General features: G+C 46.4%; 1 protein-coding gene across 2 annotated transcripts in view; it reads right to left on the bottom strand.

The window, feature by feature from the left end:
* DIP2C (disco interacting protein 2 homolog C) overlaps positions 1-19,167 on the bottom strand; it is a 368,414-nt gene that overhangs the window by 148,688 nt on the left and 200,559 nt on the right. For both annotated transcript variants that reach the window (XM_025396905.1, XM_025396903.1), the window contains 2 exons: positions 15,347-15,457; positions 1,274-1,399 (listed from right to left, as the gene is read on the bottom strand). In XM_025396905.1, coding sequence (XP_025252690.1) covers positions 1,274-1,399; positions 15,347-15,457 — 237 coding nt within the window. The remainder of the gene's footprint in view (positions 1-1,273; positions 1,400-15,346; positions 15,458-19,167) is intronic.

The raw sequence follows: 19,167 nt of genomic DNA on the forward strand, positions 1-19,167 counted from the left end.
ATGATGAATTCCAACCCTGGTGACAGAGCAAGACCTTGTCTTAAAACAAAAAGCAACGAAAACCCAAAACGATGCACTCTTTAAGTTCTATCCTATAAATTTCAGTGCCTTCATTTGTAAAGGTACATAAAGGTGAAACTCAGGAGCTGCTTGGAATAATGTCGGCATACGCTTGACCTCAGCTCTGATCTGAAGCACATCCTTCTGTCTCACTGCTTGCCAAGACTAAGCTAAACTTCAAAAGTAAAAATACTCCCAAAAATGTTGTACATTTTCAACTATTCATATTGTACCTTAAGTTTCTCTTGTAGTGGAGGAAAAACACGGTGTCATTTAAAGTGATATGTAGCTTCAACGTGGGATGTAAGGTGATTCAGGTCCTTTGAGAAGACAAGCTTGCAACAACGGCATGAATAATGTTGGAATCAAAATCACAGAAACTAAACACCAAATACCGTAGGTTCAATCCATGTCTCTAACAAGTATCTGGATAACTAAACTTTCTGCTTTACTTGGGTGTGAAGATCATGAAATGTAGTTTATAATTATTTGGGCAGAGAAAATAGAGAATTTGGGTAGTTATGTAAAATTCAAGATTAAATACAAGCAGTATTATATAACAGAAATATAAACCGGTTATTACCTTCGGTAATTTAGATCAGGGGTTGGCAGGTCTGTGCACCAAATCTGGTCTGCTGTTCTTGTAAATAAAGTTTTATTGGTACACAACCATACGCACTTGCTATCGCCCATGGCAGAGGGCAGAGTTGAGTGGTTGTGAGAGACCTTATGGCCTGCAGGAACTAAAATACTATCTGGCACCTTGCAGGCAAAGTTTATGACCTGATTCGGGTAGCTACCTAAACTGTCCAATTCGCTCGTTCTAAAACAATCCAACAATATAGCACACTTGTCTGAAGATTTGAGAACACACATGCACCAGCCTAATAAGAAAAGTCCAATTCCAACCAGAGGACTACAAACTCTTCCCTTTTCCTTACAAAGAATTAAATGAATAAAATTGTGTGAGATTTTACTGGTATGTATCATATGTATGAGTCTTGATGTAAAGTTAAAAATGTATATTTATACAGATACATAATGTTACTTTTCCTTCCATGTTTAACTCATACACTGTTTTTGGACTTCTGGTTCACAAAATCTGCATTTCTGCACCATGATTTTGAAGGCAAAAACCCGACTGCTGGGCTAGTGGTCAATTCTGAGGCACCCAGCGCGTTCAGGAGGCAGCGTCCGGGAGCGTGTCCCTTACCTGGAGGGGTGTAGGCGTCCATGGAGGTCTGCACGACCAGGGACCTGCGTTTGGAAGGCATAGGCACCGCCATCTTCCGCTCTTTGTGTTTGGCCAGAGCCGCCTGGACAGCTTCCGTGTGGACGTCTGAAACGGAGAGAGCTCAGTCACTCAGTGCTCAGCTGAAGTCCCAGAGGCCAAGATGCACCCTCCTCTCTGTCCCCGCAGCACGGTTCATCCACCTTCTGAAACTCACCAACAGATGGGTGGGCGAGGAAAGAAAATCAGTGTTTACAATTCCAGTAAAGACATTAACATTATTCACAGACTTTTAATTATTCATTTTATTACTGCAGAATCCATATCCACAAGCAAACACTGGCTGTAAACTGTGCTGATATTTTTCTTTTTAGGGTGAATGGACCTTGATCTTTGGAGATTCTTCGTAGGTCACACGTTTGAGCCTCCAAATCCTTTCACTGTACCGCTGAGAGGCGTGTGCACGCCTCGCACCCCAACTCACACAGCCACGGTCGCAGCTCAGCTCAACACCAGCCATGGGCCAGGACTGTGTTGGCTATGGATAAGGTTTGGCTGTGTCCCCACCCAAATATCAACTTGAATTTTACGTCCCAGAATCCCCATGTGTTGTGGGAGGGACTTAGGGAGAGGTAATTGAATCACTGGGGCCTGACTTTCCTGTGCTATTCTTGTGATAGTGAATAAGTCTCATGAGATCTGATGGTTTATCAGGGGTTTCTGCTTTTGCTTCTACCTCGTTTTCTCTTGCTGCTGACATGTAAGAAGTGCCTTTCGCCTCCCGGCATGATTCTGAGGCCTCCCCAGCCATGCGGAACTGCAAGGCCAACTAAATCTTTTTCTTCCCAGTTTCGGGTATGTCTTATATCAGCGTGAAAATGGACTAACACAACCATTAAGACATTTTGTGGCTATTAACCCATTACATTAATTCCACACATTCACCGAATGCCTCTTCTGTAAGTCCCTATGGGCTGGGGACGCAGTGGTGATAAGGCAGACAGTCTCATGGCATCTCATGCAGGCCACTTGTTAAGGGATGAGACAGGTGACAGACGGAGTAGAGAATTAAAGCAGAGACAGACGCAGCAGCAACTCCAAACTGTGAAGCCAGGGAAGAACCTTAACACAGAATCAGAACAACAGGAATGAAGCATACCCGCTGTCAAGACGAGAATCTTCGAGACACAGGCAAAAACCCACTCAAAGGCCCTACACTGTGAGTGAGAACGGTGTTAGCAGAATTAAAACCACCACCACCAAAAATGGCCAGTGTTGAGTGAAGACGGGTCGGGGGAGTGGGTCCCCAGGACGGGGCAGTTTTCTCTGAAGCTGCGAGAATGATCCCACGGAAAGGGAATCGGACGTGGCTCTCCGGCTTAAACCCCCCGCGCTGCCACCTGAGACAGGACCCAGACCTGCCGCATCACGCCCACAAGCAGCTCATTGCACTGCTTGGTCTTGGTCAGCCTTTGTACACACTTCTCTCCCTAACTAGATAAAGAGCCTGGTCATCTGGCCACTATTTCTAATTCCCAGGTCAAAAACCACTAGGTGACTGACTTGGCTCATGGCCAAAAACTGAAGGGATCAATGAGGTGACAGTCCACTTACTTCCACAAATCGCTTTTTGTTTTGCATATTCTCCGTTTTAAAATTTTTGGATGTAATTTCAAATACACGGAAAAACTGCAAGACCAGCGTAGCGAATTCCCACGTAACTTACCAGGCTCAACTTAGGCCCAACTTCTTCTACCTTACATCACACTGCTTTCCCCCCTCCCCCATGAATTTTCTAAGTCAAATGAAAATAAATTTCAGATACTATGTCCTTCCATACCTAAATGTTTCAATGTATTTCCTCAACACAAGGATATGCTCTCACATTCATTTTCCTCAAGATCGGGAAATTTAACTGTCATATACAAAGTTCACTTTCAATGGTGTCAACTGTCTCCATAATTTTTTTACTTTGTCCTCCTATTTGAAGATCCAATCCAGGATCATGAATTGATTTGTCATGTGATTTTTACCCGTCCAGCATCCAAGTTTCTCAGGTTTTGTGTTTCCTGAAATTGGAAATGTTAAAGAATACAGGTCAGTTATTTTACAGCTTGTCCTTTATTTTGGTATCTTCCAGACAAGACTCAAGAGTATGCATTTTAGCAGGGACACCGCAGAAGTCTGTCCTGTGACAATGTTAACATCGGCAACTCAGTGAAGGTGGTGCTTACGTGCCTCCAAAGCAAAGATGCTACTTCTCACGTTGAAATTAAGATTTGGGAGGAGACACCCTGACACTATGTGCATATTCTGTTTTCCATCAATTCGTCACACTACTAGTTTTAGCATCCACTGATTTCCTGTCATTCCTTCTAAATTATTAGATCTTCCATATTCACTGAAAAATAATTATTCTATCTTTCAGCATTCATTTACCTATGTACATATGTACTCATGGAGTCTGGCTTGGTGGGCTATAATTCGTAGTTATAACGGTTTGTTTTGTTGCTTAACTGGTTCCAGATGTGACACCGGATTCCCCAGCCCTTGGACTAGGGCTCCTAGTGAAGAACGGTGTTTGGAAGCTAAGACTGGGCACCAGGTGCTGCTGGGCATTGCCGGCAAACAGAACACACAACACGCATGTACACGCATGTGCACCCACACCCATCCACAGGCACTTCTATCCCTGTCTACATCTGTCGGGAGACACCAGCTCATACTGGTACCTCCTGCCGCAACCCAATCCCACATGATCCATTCCAGGCTTTGGCCTTTTCTTATTTCTACCTCTCTTACCAAGAAACCTGGCTCCTGTAACACTCAATATATTCACTACTTTATTAAGCTTATTTGCTTAAGCCTGGAGATACAGAAATGCTTTCAGAATTGCTAATACCACTGTGAAAAACCTATCAAGTAGAGTTCAGTGTTCATTTGTAATAGTTTTTTCATTTTTTTTTTTTTTTGAGAGGGAGGGAGTACAAAGTATACACAGCGAAATGTTCAGACCTTAAGTACACTTGGTGCATTTCGATAAACGGAAATCTATTACCCTAATCAAACCTTTTGCCTCAAAGTTCCCACACGTCCCCTCCCAGTCAATCCTGGCCCTCAAGAGACAGCCACTGTTCATTCTGGAGGAGTGTTCTTGGCGCGCTTCCATCGCCCGAGACTCACATAGATTCTCCATCGTCACATGGACTCCACGGCGTGGTGTTCACTCTCGGCTCAATTCAAGGCTCCTGGAACTCATCCCTGTTGTGTTCTGGTTTCAGTATTTTGTACGTTTTTCCCGATGGGAACTAGGACAATGTATGAATATATCAGAATTTGCTCATGTTTCTCCAGATGAGATTTATGTTGTTCCCAGTTCTTGGCTATGACAATTTACTCTGGAGATAATGTGCATTCTTCTACAAGGACACACATTTTCATCTTTCCTTGGTGAACGTCTACAGCATACCTGCTGGGCCATATGGTAAGTGTACACATTAAAAAAAAACTGCCACACTGTTTGCAAAAGCGGCTGTGCCGTTTTAAGTCTCCATCAGTCTGAGATCCAGCCTGTCATCTCTTCACCAGCACCTGCTACTGTCCTCCCTCTCCACTCTTGTGAAGGGGAACCTCGTGGGTTTAAGTTGTACTCACCCAATGACTCCCTGGTGAGCACCTTTCACGGGCCACTGGGCATCTGTATACATCTGTTGCGAAGAGTCCATCTTGCATGCTTGCAAAATTCACACCATTTCTGGTTGTTTGTACATTTCCTAAAATGTTCTGAATAAGGCCCTGTGTTTTCTGTACATCAAGCATCTCCCTGCTTCCAAGTCTTTATGCCTTTTAGTTCTCCTGACTCACTTCACGGACGAGGGCCCCAGTGCGTGCCATGGGAACCTGAACCACGGAGAATGGCCATGCTCTCGACACCCCAGACTGTGGGCAGAGCTCCCCGGCTGCCACCACCGAGGAGGGGGGTCAGCTCTTGCTTTTCAGGAGTGGCCTTTATCAAATGGAGAAAGTTCCCTTCTGTTCCTGATGTGGTAGGAAATTCGTATAAGGACTATTAAATTTCAACAGATGTTTTCCAGTGTCCACCGAGAGGATAAAATAAATGGGTTTTCTGCTTTATTTTTTGCTAATGTGGTGATTTACATTGATTTTTCAATGATGAGCCAAATGTGCAACGCAAAACTACAGATCACGAGAACAAACTCTAAGTGTTCATGGTATTCTTATCCCTTTTACATATTTCTGGGTTTGATTTAGTAAGAATTTGTTAAAAGCTTCAGCATCTGTATGTCAACAAGAGTGAAAGGCGTGAGATTTTGCCTCGCATGCAAACTAACAAGGGAGCCAGCACCCAGCCCAATGCACTGACGGAGCCGGCACATTTCCGGGCCAGAAACAAAGGGCTTGTCACACACAGTGGGGCAGCAGGACCCACTCACCCCGTCGATACTCAGGATCACACACAGTGGGGCGGCAGGACCCACTCACCCCATCGATACTCAGGATCACACAGTGGGGCAGCAGGACCCACTCACCCCGTCGATACTCAGGATCACACACAGTGGGGCAGCAGGATCCACTCACCCTGACAATACTCAGGATCACACAGTGGGGCAGCAGGACCCACTCACCCCGTCGATACTCAGGATCACACACAGTGGGGCAGCAGGATCCACTCACCCTGACAATACTCAGGATCATACACAGTAGGGCGGCAGGACCCACTCACCCCAGCGATACTCAGGATCACACACAGTGGGGCGGCAGCACCCACTCACCCCGTCAATACTCAGGATCACACCATGGTCAGGGTAAAGAACTGTTTACATTCTTCTCTTCTGAGAAAATTTGTTTTTAGCAACCATGGCTCTCAAGGCACTCACTTGCACATTATACATAATACTGCTGTGGCCAAAGTCATGGTACCTTCCTACTCTTAAATAATTTATCAAGAGTCCTGAAAGGTGAGTATTTTAAAGAGAAAAGTGGTATGTGGGTTACCCCAGGCTAAGGAGTGAGTGAGCCGGACAATTCTTGCGAAAAATCTGAGAACAAGGTATCAGTGTGAGTCTGCTATCTCCACGAAGGAGTGAAATGGGTGCTAGGAAATTGAGGGAGCCTCGGAACGGGAATCTCACAACCTCAAATGGGGAGACCGGCAAATGGGAAAGCAGTCGCTCTGATGCACGGACGTTTCGGAGATTCATGTCCACTCCGTGCTGCATTTGAGCGACTTTTCTTCTTGTGACGTGGACCCGACAGGAGAGAGGTCCCACGTAGACACTCGGCATTTGTGAGGGTCTGGCACCGTGACTCACTGCTACAGATTTAACATGTTTATGCATAAATTACAATGGCTCAACTGTATAAAAACTGATAGCAGTTACAGATGAATTCCCTCAGTTCTCACTTGGACCACACTTCCTGTTTCTGCAAGAACATATGGCTTGGCTGGAAGACACGATGTTGACATTGAAAAGAAAAAGGACCTTGTATAAAGACGATGCAGAGGGTTCTTCTCAAAGGCCACTGGGACACACACTTTGTTGGTGACCAGCTGTCTACCAGCGCGGCAGCGAGAGACAGAGCTCCAGGCGTGAGCAGCCACAGCTCCCGTGACCCACACCAAGACCCCCAGGGTGACGACAGGCCAACCAGCAGCCTTGGAACAGACACTTCCTCCCCGAGAGACAACAAACAGTGATAACTGCAGGCATTTCTTTTTTTTTCTTTTTTTTTTGAGACTGAGTCTCGCTCTGTCGCCCAGGCTGGAGTGCTGTGGCCGGATCTCAGCTCACTGCAAGCTCCGCCTCCTGGGTTCCCGCCATTCTCCTGCCTCAGCCTCCCGAGTAGCTGGGACTACAGGCGCCGCCACCTCGCCCGGCTAGTTTTTTGTATTTTTTAGTAGAGATGGAATTTCACCGTGTTAGCCAGGATGGTCTCGATCTCCCGACCTCGTGATCCGCCCGTCTCGGCCTCCCAAAGTGCTGGGATTACAGGCTTGAGCCACTGCGCCCGGCCAACTGCAGGCATTTCTATGACTGGTCTGGAAGAAAGAAACCATTCACCTCCAACAAGGAACACGTCTTGTTTCAACTGAGGCGAATGAGAAGATTAAGGAAACAGCACAAAAGCCAGGCGGTTCTGTCACACACGGTCTATGCACACACGGATATGTACACGTATGTTATACACACACGGATACGTACACATATGTATGTGCACACATCTATGTATGTGTCCACATGTGTGGGTATAAAATATACCGTCTATGTCTCAATAACGGCATCGTCTAAATTCAGCCGGTAACCTCCTCAGGGCCAGGGCGGGAGCCTGGAAGCCCATCTCTGCAGCACCCTGGGCTCCCCAGCCCCTGCCTGTGGGCGGTGACTGGTGAAGCAAAAAACCGTCCCAGTCCTGTTCCTTCTACACCACATCCAGAACAGGCGCATACCCAGTGTAGAAAGCTCCTGTGGCCTGAACGGATCATTCAATTCTAATTCAGACTGACCTAATCTCTGCAATGCAGTCCTACAAACAGACTTTCCAAAAGTTACCAAACCACTACCTCAAACCTCATGCTTTCTCTGCTTCGAAAGAGGACATGGGACTGGCCACTATACGGCCACCAGAACACACATAGGATATTATCCTATTGCCCTTCAGTGCCCAGAAGAATCACATGGTCTCTCGTGCTAAAAACAAAACCACAACCACCGCAACCCAGCTTTTCACATTGCAGGGGGTTTTACAGCCTCTTTCTATGTCGTCTTCCTTTTTGCCCCAAACTGGATATTCTTTTTACTTTCTCCTTATTTCCTGAATATAATTTGATCAATTAAAGTGCTTGTGTTAGAAGCAACTTTACTTAAAAAGAATTGAAAGAACTACATCAAAATATTAAGAGTAGTCATTTCAGAACGACAAGAAAACAATATATCGTTTTTTGTTCATTCTTTTCAACATTTGCAAAGTTTTTTGCCTTCAGCATAGTCACTTTTGCAATCAGAGGTTACAGTGCTTGATGGAATGAGGCCATGAAGCACACACACCACCCAGTTTCTAACACAGAGCAATCGTTTGGGGAAGGATGGAGACACAGGAAAGGTTCATCTTAAAGTAACACAGGTGCTTTTTTCATAAAAGCAAAAGACATTTTTAAAAGTGTTTGCACCATACACAAGTCTGCTAAATTTGGTCAAAAAACAGAGAAAACAGTAACCGAAGAACACTTTAGCCCACAAGGAGACCAGCACACCCAGCTCGAGGCCACTCCAGACAAGGACGGAGAGTGGTTTCCTCACAGCTGACCCACAGGATGGGGTAACACGAGCAGGAGGGAAACACGGGGACCACAAAGACGTCAGACTGTGGACTGCACGGCAAGACACAGCAACACAAACTAGCCGAGTAATTAAAAACTATCGTAAAAAGATGTCCACATTCTATTTTAACCTGAAATCAGTGGCACGGTGACACTTCAACACATCTATAAACAGCACCCCTGCAGATTCCATCAGACTCTACACTGAACAATGTTAAGATGAGTAACAATAATAGGATAGCCTCCCCATTGTGTGATGGGGTCTTCTCAGCGCAGACCGTTAGAGCGTGCTGACCCATCATCAAAACACAGCGAACACGTGCAGAAAGGACAACCTGTCCAGGCGGGAAGATCAGCTTCTGAAGCACGCAGTGTAATTATGGCTGAAAGCATTTCCTGCAACACTGAGTGAAGTGTTCGAGTCAGAATCTACCTCCATGTGCTAAAGTTGTTGCTGTGTTTAATAATTCCCGTCCAACTCAAAATATCCAAGGCAGAAAGCAGCATCCAACCACGAACACCTAAAATACCGATTAAATGGACAGCACTTTGTGGAAAAACCTTTCCCAGCGTGACACCTAGAGGGGACAAGGAGGCAACCCATGCCACGATGGCCCCCCGGTTCCTCTCGCTGCTCCTCCTGCGTCCTCAGCACAGCCAGGTGCTTTGCTAGTGCCCTGCTGCAGAGAAAACACCCCACACAGCTACTGGGGAGGTCGGGGCTTCTCTTACGACATCCAGCTTAGAAGGCGGCATGTCCACTGGCCAGTGGCCCAAATCCCACAGGTGATGGGGGAGATCTGACCACAGGGTGCAGGATGGACCCATCTCCCGTGAGAGCCAACGCCAGCAGGTCACAGGGAGTCCTGTCCAGTCTGAGGCCTGGGTGCGAGGAAGGGGGCAGTGTTGGATGAACACACAGTGCTGGAAAGGGTATGAGCTGAGAACAAAGACGTTTACAAAGCTCTACATAAAACCCAGATGATTCTGAGAAGAGCTCATAAGATGAAGAACTTTTAGGAAAATATAACATGGGTAAACAGGTTGCTACAAAACAAATATTCCCTTGAAAACACAACATCCTTTTCACAAAATGAGCCGACAGATGAAATCCAGCACCTGTGCAGCATCAGAAATCCATGAAAGCATCTGATCAAGTGTCCTCCAAAGCCTTAATTACAAATGCCCTGAATACAGTTTTACCCAGCCAGGTCAACGAGACACCAGATGAGGCCACGAACTGGAAACCATGAAAAACAAACATCCCGGGTAAAGGTACCAGGCAGGATTACAGAGGAGTCAACAGATATGTGCACAGACGTCACAAGAGTAACAAGATTCGCTGGTCATGCTGGACACACAGTGTCATGGACTCCAGCAAATGCCTGAAATGCAAATGCTTAAAAAGATAGGAGAAAATCATCTGGAAACTCAGCAGTAAGGACAGAGGGCAGTGACTTTTTAGTATTTCTAAATATCTTTGAGGATGAGCACCGAAAGTGGTCAAGGATATTTCCCCCTATGGAGAGGCCGGGAAGTAACCTGTATACATGTGCCATGGTGGTTTGCTGCACTCATCAACCTGTCATCTACATTAGGCATTTCTCCTAATGCTATTCCTCCTCTAGCCCCCCAGTCCCCAACAGGCCCCAGTCGTCATGTTCCCCTGTGTCCATATGTTCTCATTGTTCAACTCCCATTTATGAGTGCAAACATGTGGTGTTTAGTTTTCCGTTCTTGTATTAGTTGGCTGAGAATGATGGCTTCCTGCTTCATCCATGTCCCTGAAAAGGACATGAACTCATCCTTTTTTATGGCTGCATAGTATTCCATGGTGTATATATGCCATATTTTCTTTATCCAGTCTATCATTGATGGGCATTTGGGTTGGTTTCAAGTCTTTGCTATTGTGAACAGTGCCGTGATAAATATACATGTGCATAAATATACATGTATATAAATATACATGTCTTTATAGTAGCATGATTTATAATCCTCTGGGTATATACCCAGTAATGGGATTGCTGGGTCAAATGGTATTTCTGGTTCTAGATCCTTGAGGAATTGCCACACTGTCTTCCACAATGGTTGAACTAGTTTGCAGTCCCACCAATGGCGTTTCTCCACATCCTCTCCAGCATCTGTTGTTTCCTGACTTTTTAGTGATCACCACTCTAACTGGCATGAGACGGTATCTCATTGGGGTTTTAATTTGCATTTCTCTAACAACATATGTTTATTGGCCGCATGTTTTTTGAGAAGTGGCTGTTCATATCCTTCATCAACTTCTTGATGGGGTTTTCTTCTTGTAAATGTGTTTAAGTTCTTTGTAGATTCTGGATATTAGCCCTTTGTCAGACGGATGGATTGCAAAAACTTTTTCCCATTTTGTAGGTTGCCTATTAACTCTGATGGTAGTTTCCTTTGCCGTGCAGAAGCGCTTTAGTTTAGATCCCATTTGTAAATTTTGGCTTTTGTTGTCGTTGCTTTTGGTGTTTTAGTCATGAAGTCTTTGGCCATGCCTTTGTCCTGAATGGTATTGCCTAGGTTTTCTTCGAGGGTTTTTATGGTTTTAGGTCTTATGTTTAAGTCTTTAATCCAACTTGAGTTTATTTTTGTTTAAGGTGTACAGAAGGTGTCAAGTTTCAGTTTCTGCATATGGCTAGCCTGTTTTCCCAACAGCATTTATTAAATAGGGAATCCTTTCCCCATTGCTTTTGTCAGCTTTGTCAAAGATCAGATAGTTATAGATGTGTGGTGTTATTTCTGAGGCGTCTCTTCTCTTTCATTGGTCTAAATATCTGTTTTGGTACCAGTACGAAAGCATTTTGCATTTCAGTATCATGCTGTTTTGGTTACTGTAGCCTTGTCAGTATACTTTGAAGTCAGGTAGCATGAGGCCTCCAGCTTTGTTCTTTTTGCTTAGGATTGTCTTGGCTATGCGGGCTTTTTTTTTGGTTCCATATGAAATTTAAAGTAGTTTTTCCCAATTCTGTGAAGAAAATCAACGGTAGCTCGATGGGGATAGCATTGAATCTATAAATAACCTTGGGCAGTGTGGCCATTTTCATATTGATTCTTCCTATCCATGAGCACGGCATGTTTTTCCATTTGTTTACGTCCTCTCATGTCCTTGAGCAGTGTTTTGTAGTTCTCCTTAAAGAAGTCCTTCACATCTCTTGTAAGTTGGATTCCTAGGTATTTTATTCTTTGAAGCAATTCTGAATGGGAGTTCACTCATGTTTTGGCTCTCTGTTGTTGGTGTATAGGAATGCTTGTGATTTTTGCACATTGATTTTTGTATCCTGAGACTTTGCTGAAGTTGCTTATCACCTTAAGGAGATTTTAGGCTGAGACGATGGGGTTTTCTAAATATAAAATCATGTCATCTCTAAACAGAAACAGTTTGACTTCCTCTCTTCCTATCTGAATACCCTTTCTTTCTCTTGCCTGACTACCATGGCCAGAATTTCCAATACTACCTTGAAAAGGAGTGGTGAGAGAGGGCATCCTTGTCTTGCGCCAGTTTTCAAAGGGAATGCTTCCAGTTTTTGCCCATTCAGTATGATACGGACATCAAGGTCACCCTGATTTCCTCTCATGTTCCTCCTTGTTAACCCAACATTCAGGTCTTTACTGCTATTATCTTGTGACCATTTCTCAAATCTTACCGATACTGAATTTTTTTTTTGTTTTTGTTTTTTTGGAGACACAGTCTCACACTCTGTCGCCCAGGCTAGAGTGCAGTGGTGTGATCTCGAGTCACTGCAACCTCTGCCTCCTGGGTTCAAAGAGATTCTCATGCCTCAGCCTCTGGAGTAGCTGGAATTACAGGCATGAGCCACCACACGCCCGGCTAATTTTCTACTTTCCGTAGACATGAGGTTTTGCCATATTGGCCAGACTGGTCTCAAACTCCTGACCTCAGGTGATCAACCTGCCTCGGTCTCCAAAAGTGCTGGAATTACAGGCATGAGCCACAGCGCCCAGCCCTGACAGGTATCTCTTAAGTACACATCAGTTTCAGGCATTCAGGAATGTTCGGACTCCCCCACTTTCAAGCCCAGACTCCATGCTGCTGCTAACGTGATCTTCAAGCCCTGACTGGCCCTTTGCCTAAAATCTTCAAGTGATTCCCCCATCATCTTCAGGACGAAGTCCAAATTCCCAAGCATGATGCTCAAGATGCTATAACCGGCCCCTCCTACCTGACTTCTTGCCCTTCCCCAAACGTGTCATGCTCCCTCATCTTCCTTCAATATACAGAAGCCAGGCAATATTTCAGGTGCTTGGCCTACACAAATGAACAAAAACAGAGATCCTGGCCTGTGTGGACCTCGTATTCTTATGGGAGAAGGTGAGAGGTAGGGAGGTGGATGGTGGAAGAATGGCTGAGTAATTGGGTAAATGGATGAGATGTCTGATGATGGATGGATGATGGATGGATGGTGGACATAAATGGGTGATTGATAGGTAAGTAGATGATTGGTGAATGCGTAGACAGAGAGGTTGATAAATGGATGACTGACAGGTAGATAAATAACGAATACACAGATATGCAGACAGATGGACAGAATGTCGTGTGGTTATAACGGCAGTGGAGACATGAGTCAGGATGGGGAATGGGAGGGATTGTGTATGAAAAGGTGCCGTATTTCACAATTTTACAGAAACAGCAGAAATGAACCATACTTCTCACGTTGGGTCTGGCTTCCCCTCCAGAGCAGAGCCTGCAGTCTCTGAGCTGAAGCGTTGGTCTACTCCACCCACCGTCCCACTCTCAGCCACCCCCTCTGCCGTGTGCCTCTCTCACCGACGCCTTCCTGCCTTTGAAGGGGTGAGGTAAGGTGCACAGGTGAACAGAAAACACGCCCGAAGCCAAGAGATCACCATCTCCTGCTACACCCACCTCTCTCAGGCTTTTATCGAGAGAGGAGAGTGTGAGACAACCACAACCCGCCACACTTATCTCGTGGAGTAGCTGGGATTGTGAAGATGGCACGATCCGAAGGTAAACACAGGGTTTATCAACCCCGCTGCAGCATCGTGGAGAGAGAACGTAGGAAACAGATGCAATGGTGACTGATGTGGATCTTCCTCTCCTGTGTGGTAAGATGTTAGGCCAAAGCTGGGCTTGCATCCTCCTGCGAGGAGCGGCCCCGTGTGATCGTCAGCCATCGGGCAGCCTCCCTGAATTTGTTTCCTCATCTATAAAATGGAAGACAGACCCCCAATGGCTTCCGTGAGAACTGAAGCGATGTGAACTCACGCCTGCGAGCACGTCTGGGTGTGTTGTGTGTTCACAGACAGGGCGCCCGCACAGCAGCACTGACACACGGTGAGGGAAGCGTTCACCGCAGGCTGACAGCACGTGGGCACCTCCACACTCCCGAACTTGACAGGGGCCTCCGAGACACCCACGTGAGTAAGAGAAGGTCTCAATATGTGTCAGGGCTTAAGACCACTGTGAAATAACGGAGGTTGGATTTGGGAGCAAAACCTCCTTCGTTCCACCCGCCCCCCCCCCGTTTTCCTGGGGTCAAAGCCTCCTTAGAGAAGGCAGCATGGGCACCGTGGAGGCGGCACCGGCTTTTCATTCAGGCTCTCAGGTGTGTCCTTCTCGTTTGCACGGGTGACACTCCCCGAGGCCATAAAATCTCTCCAGAAAGAAGAGCAGAGCCAGGAGGCCAGACGGCGACTGAGGAGGATGCAGAAGTGGCTCATCACATGAGCCTGTGTGGACGGAGAGATTCGTTACAGCACAGCTGAGACTCACAGCCTTTCCTCCACCACCGGGTGAGTTCCGTCATCCCTTAGACTCCGTTTTTTCTTCTGACACAGGAGACAACAGCCACAACTTCACCTGCTTATCATGGAAGCTCCATGTGAGAACGACGTCAGAACGCCGGTGAAGGGCATTTGATAAACAAAGGGATTCACGCGTTGGGTCCATCACCAGCGACCCACCGCTGCCCTCACCGTGGCCCTGGGAACTACACAAGAATTCACAGGTAATAACCTACATGTTGGAAAAAACTCTTTCAGAGTAATTCAGACATCAATCACAGCCAGAGTTTTTGTTTCTGTGATGGAGTTTTGCCCTGTCTCCCAGATTGGGGTACAGTAGTGTGATCTCGGCTCACTGCAACCTCCACCTCCCAGGTTCAAGCACTTCTCCTGCCTCAGCCTGCTGAGTAGCTGGAACTACAGGTGCCCACCACCATGCCCAACAGCCTGAGTTTTCTGTTACTAAATTAATGAAATTTCAGCTGGCTAAGCCCAAGTGGCAGTGGCAACTCAGTCTCCAGACAGCCCTGTGCAGATGACATCATAAAACACGGAGGAAAAACAAACAGGAAACACATGACAATGTGTGGTTTTCATTTCTGGTTAGAAAAATAGACCTGGAAAACAAATCACTGAGGGTAAGGAGAAGAAAAAACTTGCTAGCAACCACAATTAAAAAGTTATTTAACAGTGATGCCTAAAAATGAGAAAAATTTGGCACGAGATTATAATCTTTTCAATTAGTGTGAAATTCTGAATAGTAGACAACGTGGGCTTGTAAACCACGTGAACAGCTATGTACCAGACACTGGGGTCTCCCAGCAGGGTGTGTCTGCACAGAAAGCTGGAGGCCCACACCCACCGTGCTTCTGCCTCGCCCAGTGGCTGGGCACAGATGGACGTATTGTCACACCCCACCCCGCGCTTACCTGACCGATAGCGCTCATCTCGTGACCCTGAAGACCTTCGGCGGTGGTAGCGAGAGGCAGAGGAAGGAGTGACAGGAGCCCGGCGTTCTTGTGGCAAAGCTTGGTCCACCCCTGGATTTCAGGGAAGAGGAAAGAGGGAATAGAGAAGAGTGAGGCATGGCTGTGCTCAGCAGACTCCAGCAAATCATTCCCTCCATCCCCGCAGCAAAGCCAGAGCTACCCACGGGACTGGGCATGGCGGCACCTCAGAGCCCACAGGCAGGAGGGCCAGGACTGCGGGGGAAGCTCTCCCACAGCCGGGGAGACCCCTCCTGCCTGGACGCCACCACGGCCCCTCTCACAGCACAAGGGTCCACTGACAGGCAGGCAGAGACACAAACTCAGCCACAGGTAGCAACTGAATTCCTGGGAGTTAGAGAAACAGGGCCCAAGACACAGACTCAAGTTACGACCTTTCATGTTGTAAATATACAGAATGGGCTGTATTAGTTCTTAAGAAAATTTAAAACTTAATTATTGAAGCAATTTTTAAAATAAATCTTACAGGATAATTTAACAGTACAATTCAGGTAACCAGGACATACCACGAACGTCCAGCTTTGCTCATTCCAGATTACTCTCTGGAAACTCACTCCATCTGATGCCAAGTGGTTTAACAGATTATATTCGACTATGAATTACAATTATTTGATGAATTACCAAAAAACATTAATGTGGTCGGATAAAAACGATTTAATAGTATTGGTCAAAACACTGATGTGAATCCACCTGTCACGGTATTGGTTATACTTGGGTAATAACAGGGTGGCAAGGAACACTACTAGACGAAACTAAGCCCCCAAAGGAAGGACATCATCATCACGGTTCCACGAAGAACTGCTCTGATACCACGCGAAAAACGGCATCCCCACAGTTCCGTGAACGGCTCTGATACCACGGGAAGGACATCATCCTCACATTCCGTGAAGAACTGCTCTGAGTCCACGGGGAGGACGTCATCGTCACAGTCCTGTGAAGAACTGCTCTGAGAATGAGCACCAATCACTAACAGATGCTTCTTCAGAAATGGATCAGTAATATTTGATTGAAAATAAACTAGAAATAAAGCTTTAAGTTAACAAAAGAAATATTTAGTCCCTGGTTTTCCACTATGGGCTCTTATGACAGCTGTCGAGTCTGAATCTGTGGGCTTCGTGTTCCTCTCACTCCGGTGGTCTCTGCACGCCAGCTTTTCATGGTGTGTGTGCAGACCCTACGTATCAGGCTGGCGAGTTCAGAACTAAATGAAGCACAGCTCCACACCCCGTCACCGCTCCCCCACCCTGTCATTTGGTTAAGTCTCCTGTGCTCTTCTTTCAGCAGCATCCAAATGCTGCTACCAATCTCTTGCAATCATCATCTACAAATGATCCTTTAAAAATGATCTTCAATTACCTTTTTATCAAATAGAAGCATTTTAGGATTTAGGAAATCAGAGTGTTATCAAGTCTCACATGAAAAATAGTAGTTACCTGGCACTTACGTTCATAAACACGGACTTACCACACAACTTCCTGAATTGTCCTTTAGACACCACCCCTTACACCACTGTGGTCGGTCATCACGTCTGGGTCTGCAGTGTGCTATAAATACCGTCCTATCTTATGCTTTTCAATGATCCTGGAGTTAATACTTTTTATCTATTTTCCATTATCCTGGCTTTCGATGTACCTATTGCCAACCCTTTCACAGTTCTTCCGCAGAACTGAAAAACTCTCTCCCACACTTTCTTGCCCACGATCAAACACTGACAACCTGGTGAGAATCTGATTTTCCTGGCAATTCTCTTGGAGCCCCACCCTGATCCCCAACGTGCTACCGTCACTGGGCCGTGCCTTTCTTCCCGCTGGCCGTGCTGCTCACTATGTTGGTCACTCGTTCTCAGCCCCTCGACGCCCCTCGACGCCCCTCCTCTCCCATCCTAAAGGAGCACTTCAATTGCTTCAGAAAGGGCGGATGAGAAGGAACACTTGGGGGCCCCACGTGTCCGAAAGCGCTTTTCTCTCTACCCCAGTGAGACTGGGTCTTTCTCCTAGATATGGGCTTCAAGGTGAAAGTTAATTCTTTTCATTGCCTTTCATTTCTATTATTGGCGAGAAGTTAAACGTCATTCTGACACTACAATCTTCATGTAATATCCATTCCTTTCTCTTCTTTGATAATCTTTTTTTCATTCCCACTGGAGGATCTTCAAGCCAGGTTGTAATACCCATTCCTTTCTTTCCTCCCTCGATAATTTTTTTGCTGCATGCCAGGTTTTTCTTCTCATGGGGGCACACGACCAAATCTCTCCCCCAGGAGGGCTTCATCGGGGCTGTTTCATTTGCCTGAAGAGTCCTCTCCTCTCCTGTTTCATAACCAAACACAGGCACGTTCATCCCTCTGGGCTGGGCTGTTTCCTCCACGTGTGCTCTGACCTGGGGCCTGTTTTCAGTACCACCCCCAAATCTGGAGCCTCCCCGGTTTAATTTCTCCAGATAACACACATGGCGGGCGGGGGAAGGGGGGGGAGAGGTGGCCGCCTGCTTCCTGGACACCGTTCTCTGGGTTCCACATGTACAGCACCCATGGCTGTCCCCCTTGTCTGCATCTTGGCTTTCTCCATTTTGCTAAATGATGAACCACAAATTCCTCTACTTGACTTCTCTTGTGCTGTGGACTTACAGTCACTGACATCTAAGCACAGTTTGGAGAAACAGAGATAAATGCACACTTCCAAGTTGCCAAGTGTAACCAGTGGCCGGACGTTTTTAATGCTTCACCTTCAATCTCAATACCGCACCTATCCAGTCCATGCAAACACGCTTCTTGGGATCACCTCCAACCCTAATCTCCTCTTGGTGCCCACGGATGACGGTGTACGGAGTTCTAGGCTGCTGCTCGGCTTCTCACATGCCTTATGTGTCTGATCTCAGAAAGCTACTTTTGCACACTAACCTTGTGAATATCTCCTCTCTCATAGGTGGAAATGCACAGTTTGCAACAAAAGTTTGAAAACAAATGAATAAAACGGAAGACTAGCTTCTACAGGTTGCAATAAGACAGCAAAAGAAACAAGTATGAACAAGCACGTTTCCTTCATTCATTTTCCTCTGACGTCATCCCAAACGAGGCTGCAGGTGGCTTACTGGTGTGTTCTGGGAAGAAGAAAGCCACAACTGAATAGGCGTCGCTCAACTGGATTCCAGCCTGTGACCGCACAGGACCCAGGGGCAGCAGAGGGGGCGTCCCCACTGCCCCCATCACAGGGAAACCAAGCACGGCTGCTGGAACAGACGCCTCTTGGTAGCACGAACACAAATGATCACGAAGATGCACGACCACAGCATGGTGCTCTGCGCTGCCGAGAGCTCACGTTCATAGTCACCTTCGGTTTGGGGAACTGTGGTTGAAAACCAGCTCTCAGGCGTGTCACGAAGACTGGAAGCCTCTTGACAGAAGGCGCGGTCAGGGGAGAGAGGCCGGCGTGGTCCCTGGGAAGGGGGCGGCCGCCAACACCACAGCGGCCTCCACAGGCTGGGGGCCCGGCAACGTGGGCACGATGCAGTTACTCAGGATGTTAAATGCACTAGAAAAACGTCTACTGCATTTCTAAACTTCTCAATTTCCACCGACTTCTAAATTCAGATAAATACACTGAAAATCTTGATTTTCAACATATTTTTAAAAGAAATCATCACGAATGTGTGGAGAAAAACTTAAATTTTAAAAGTATGTAGGATTTAAGATGAGAAGGCCTTGCTCCAAATTCCCATCTTATTCTCAACTAATCCCCTGTCCCA

This window comes from Theropithecus gelada, chromosome 9 (assembly GCF_003255815.1).
Source record: "Theropithecus gelada isolate Dixy chromosome 9, Tgel_1.0, whole genome shotgun sequence".
NCBI lineage: Eukaryota > Metazoa > Chordata > Mammalia > Primates > Cercopithecidae > Theropithecus > Theropithecus gelada.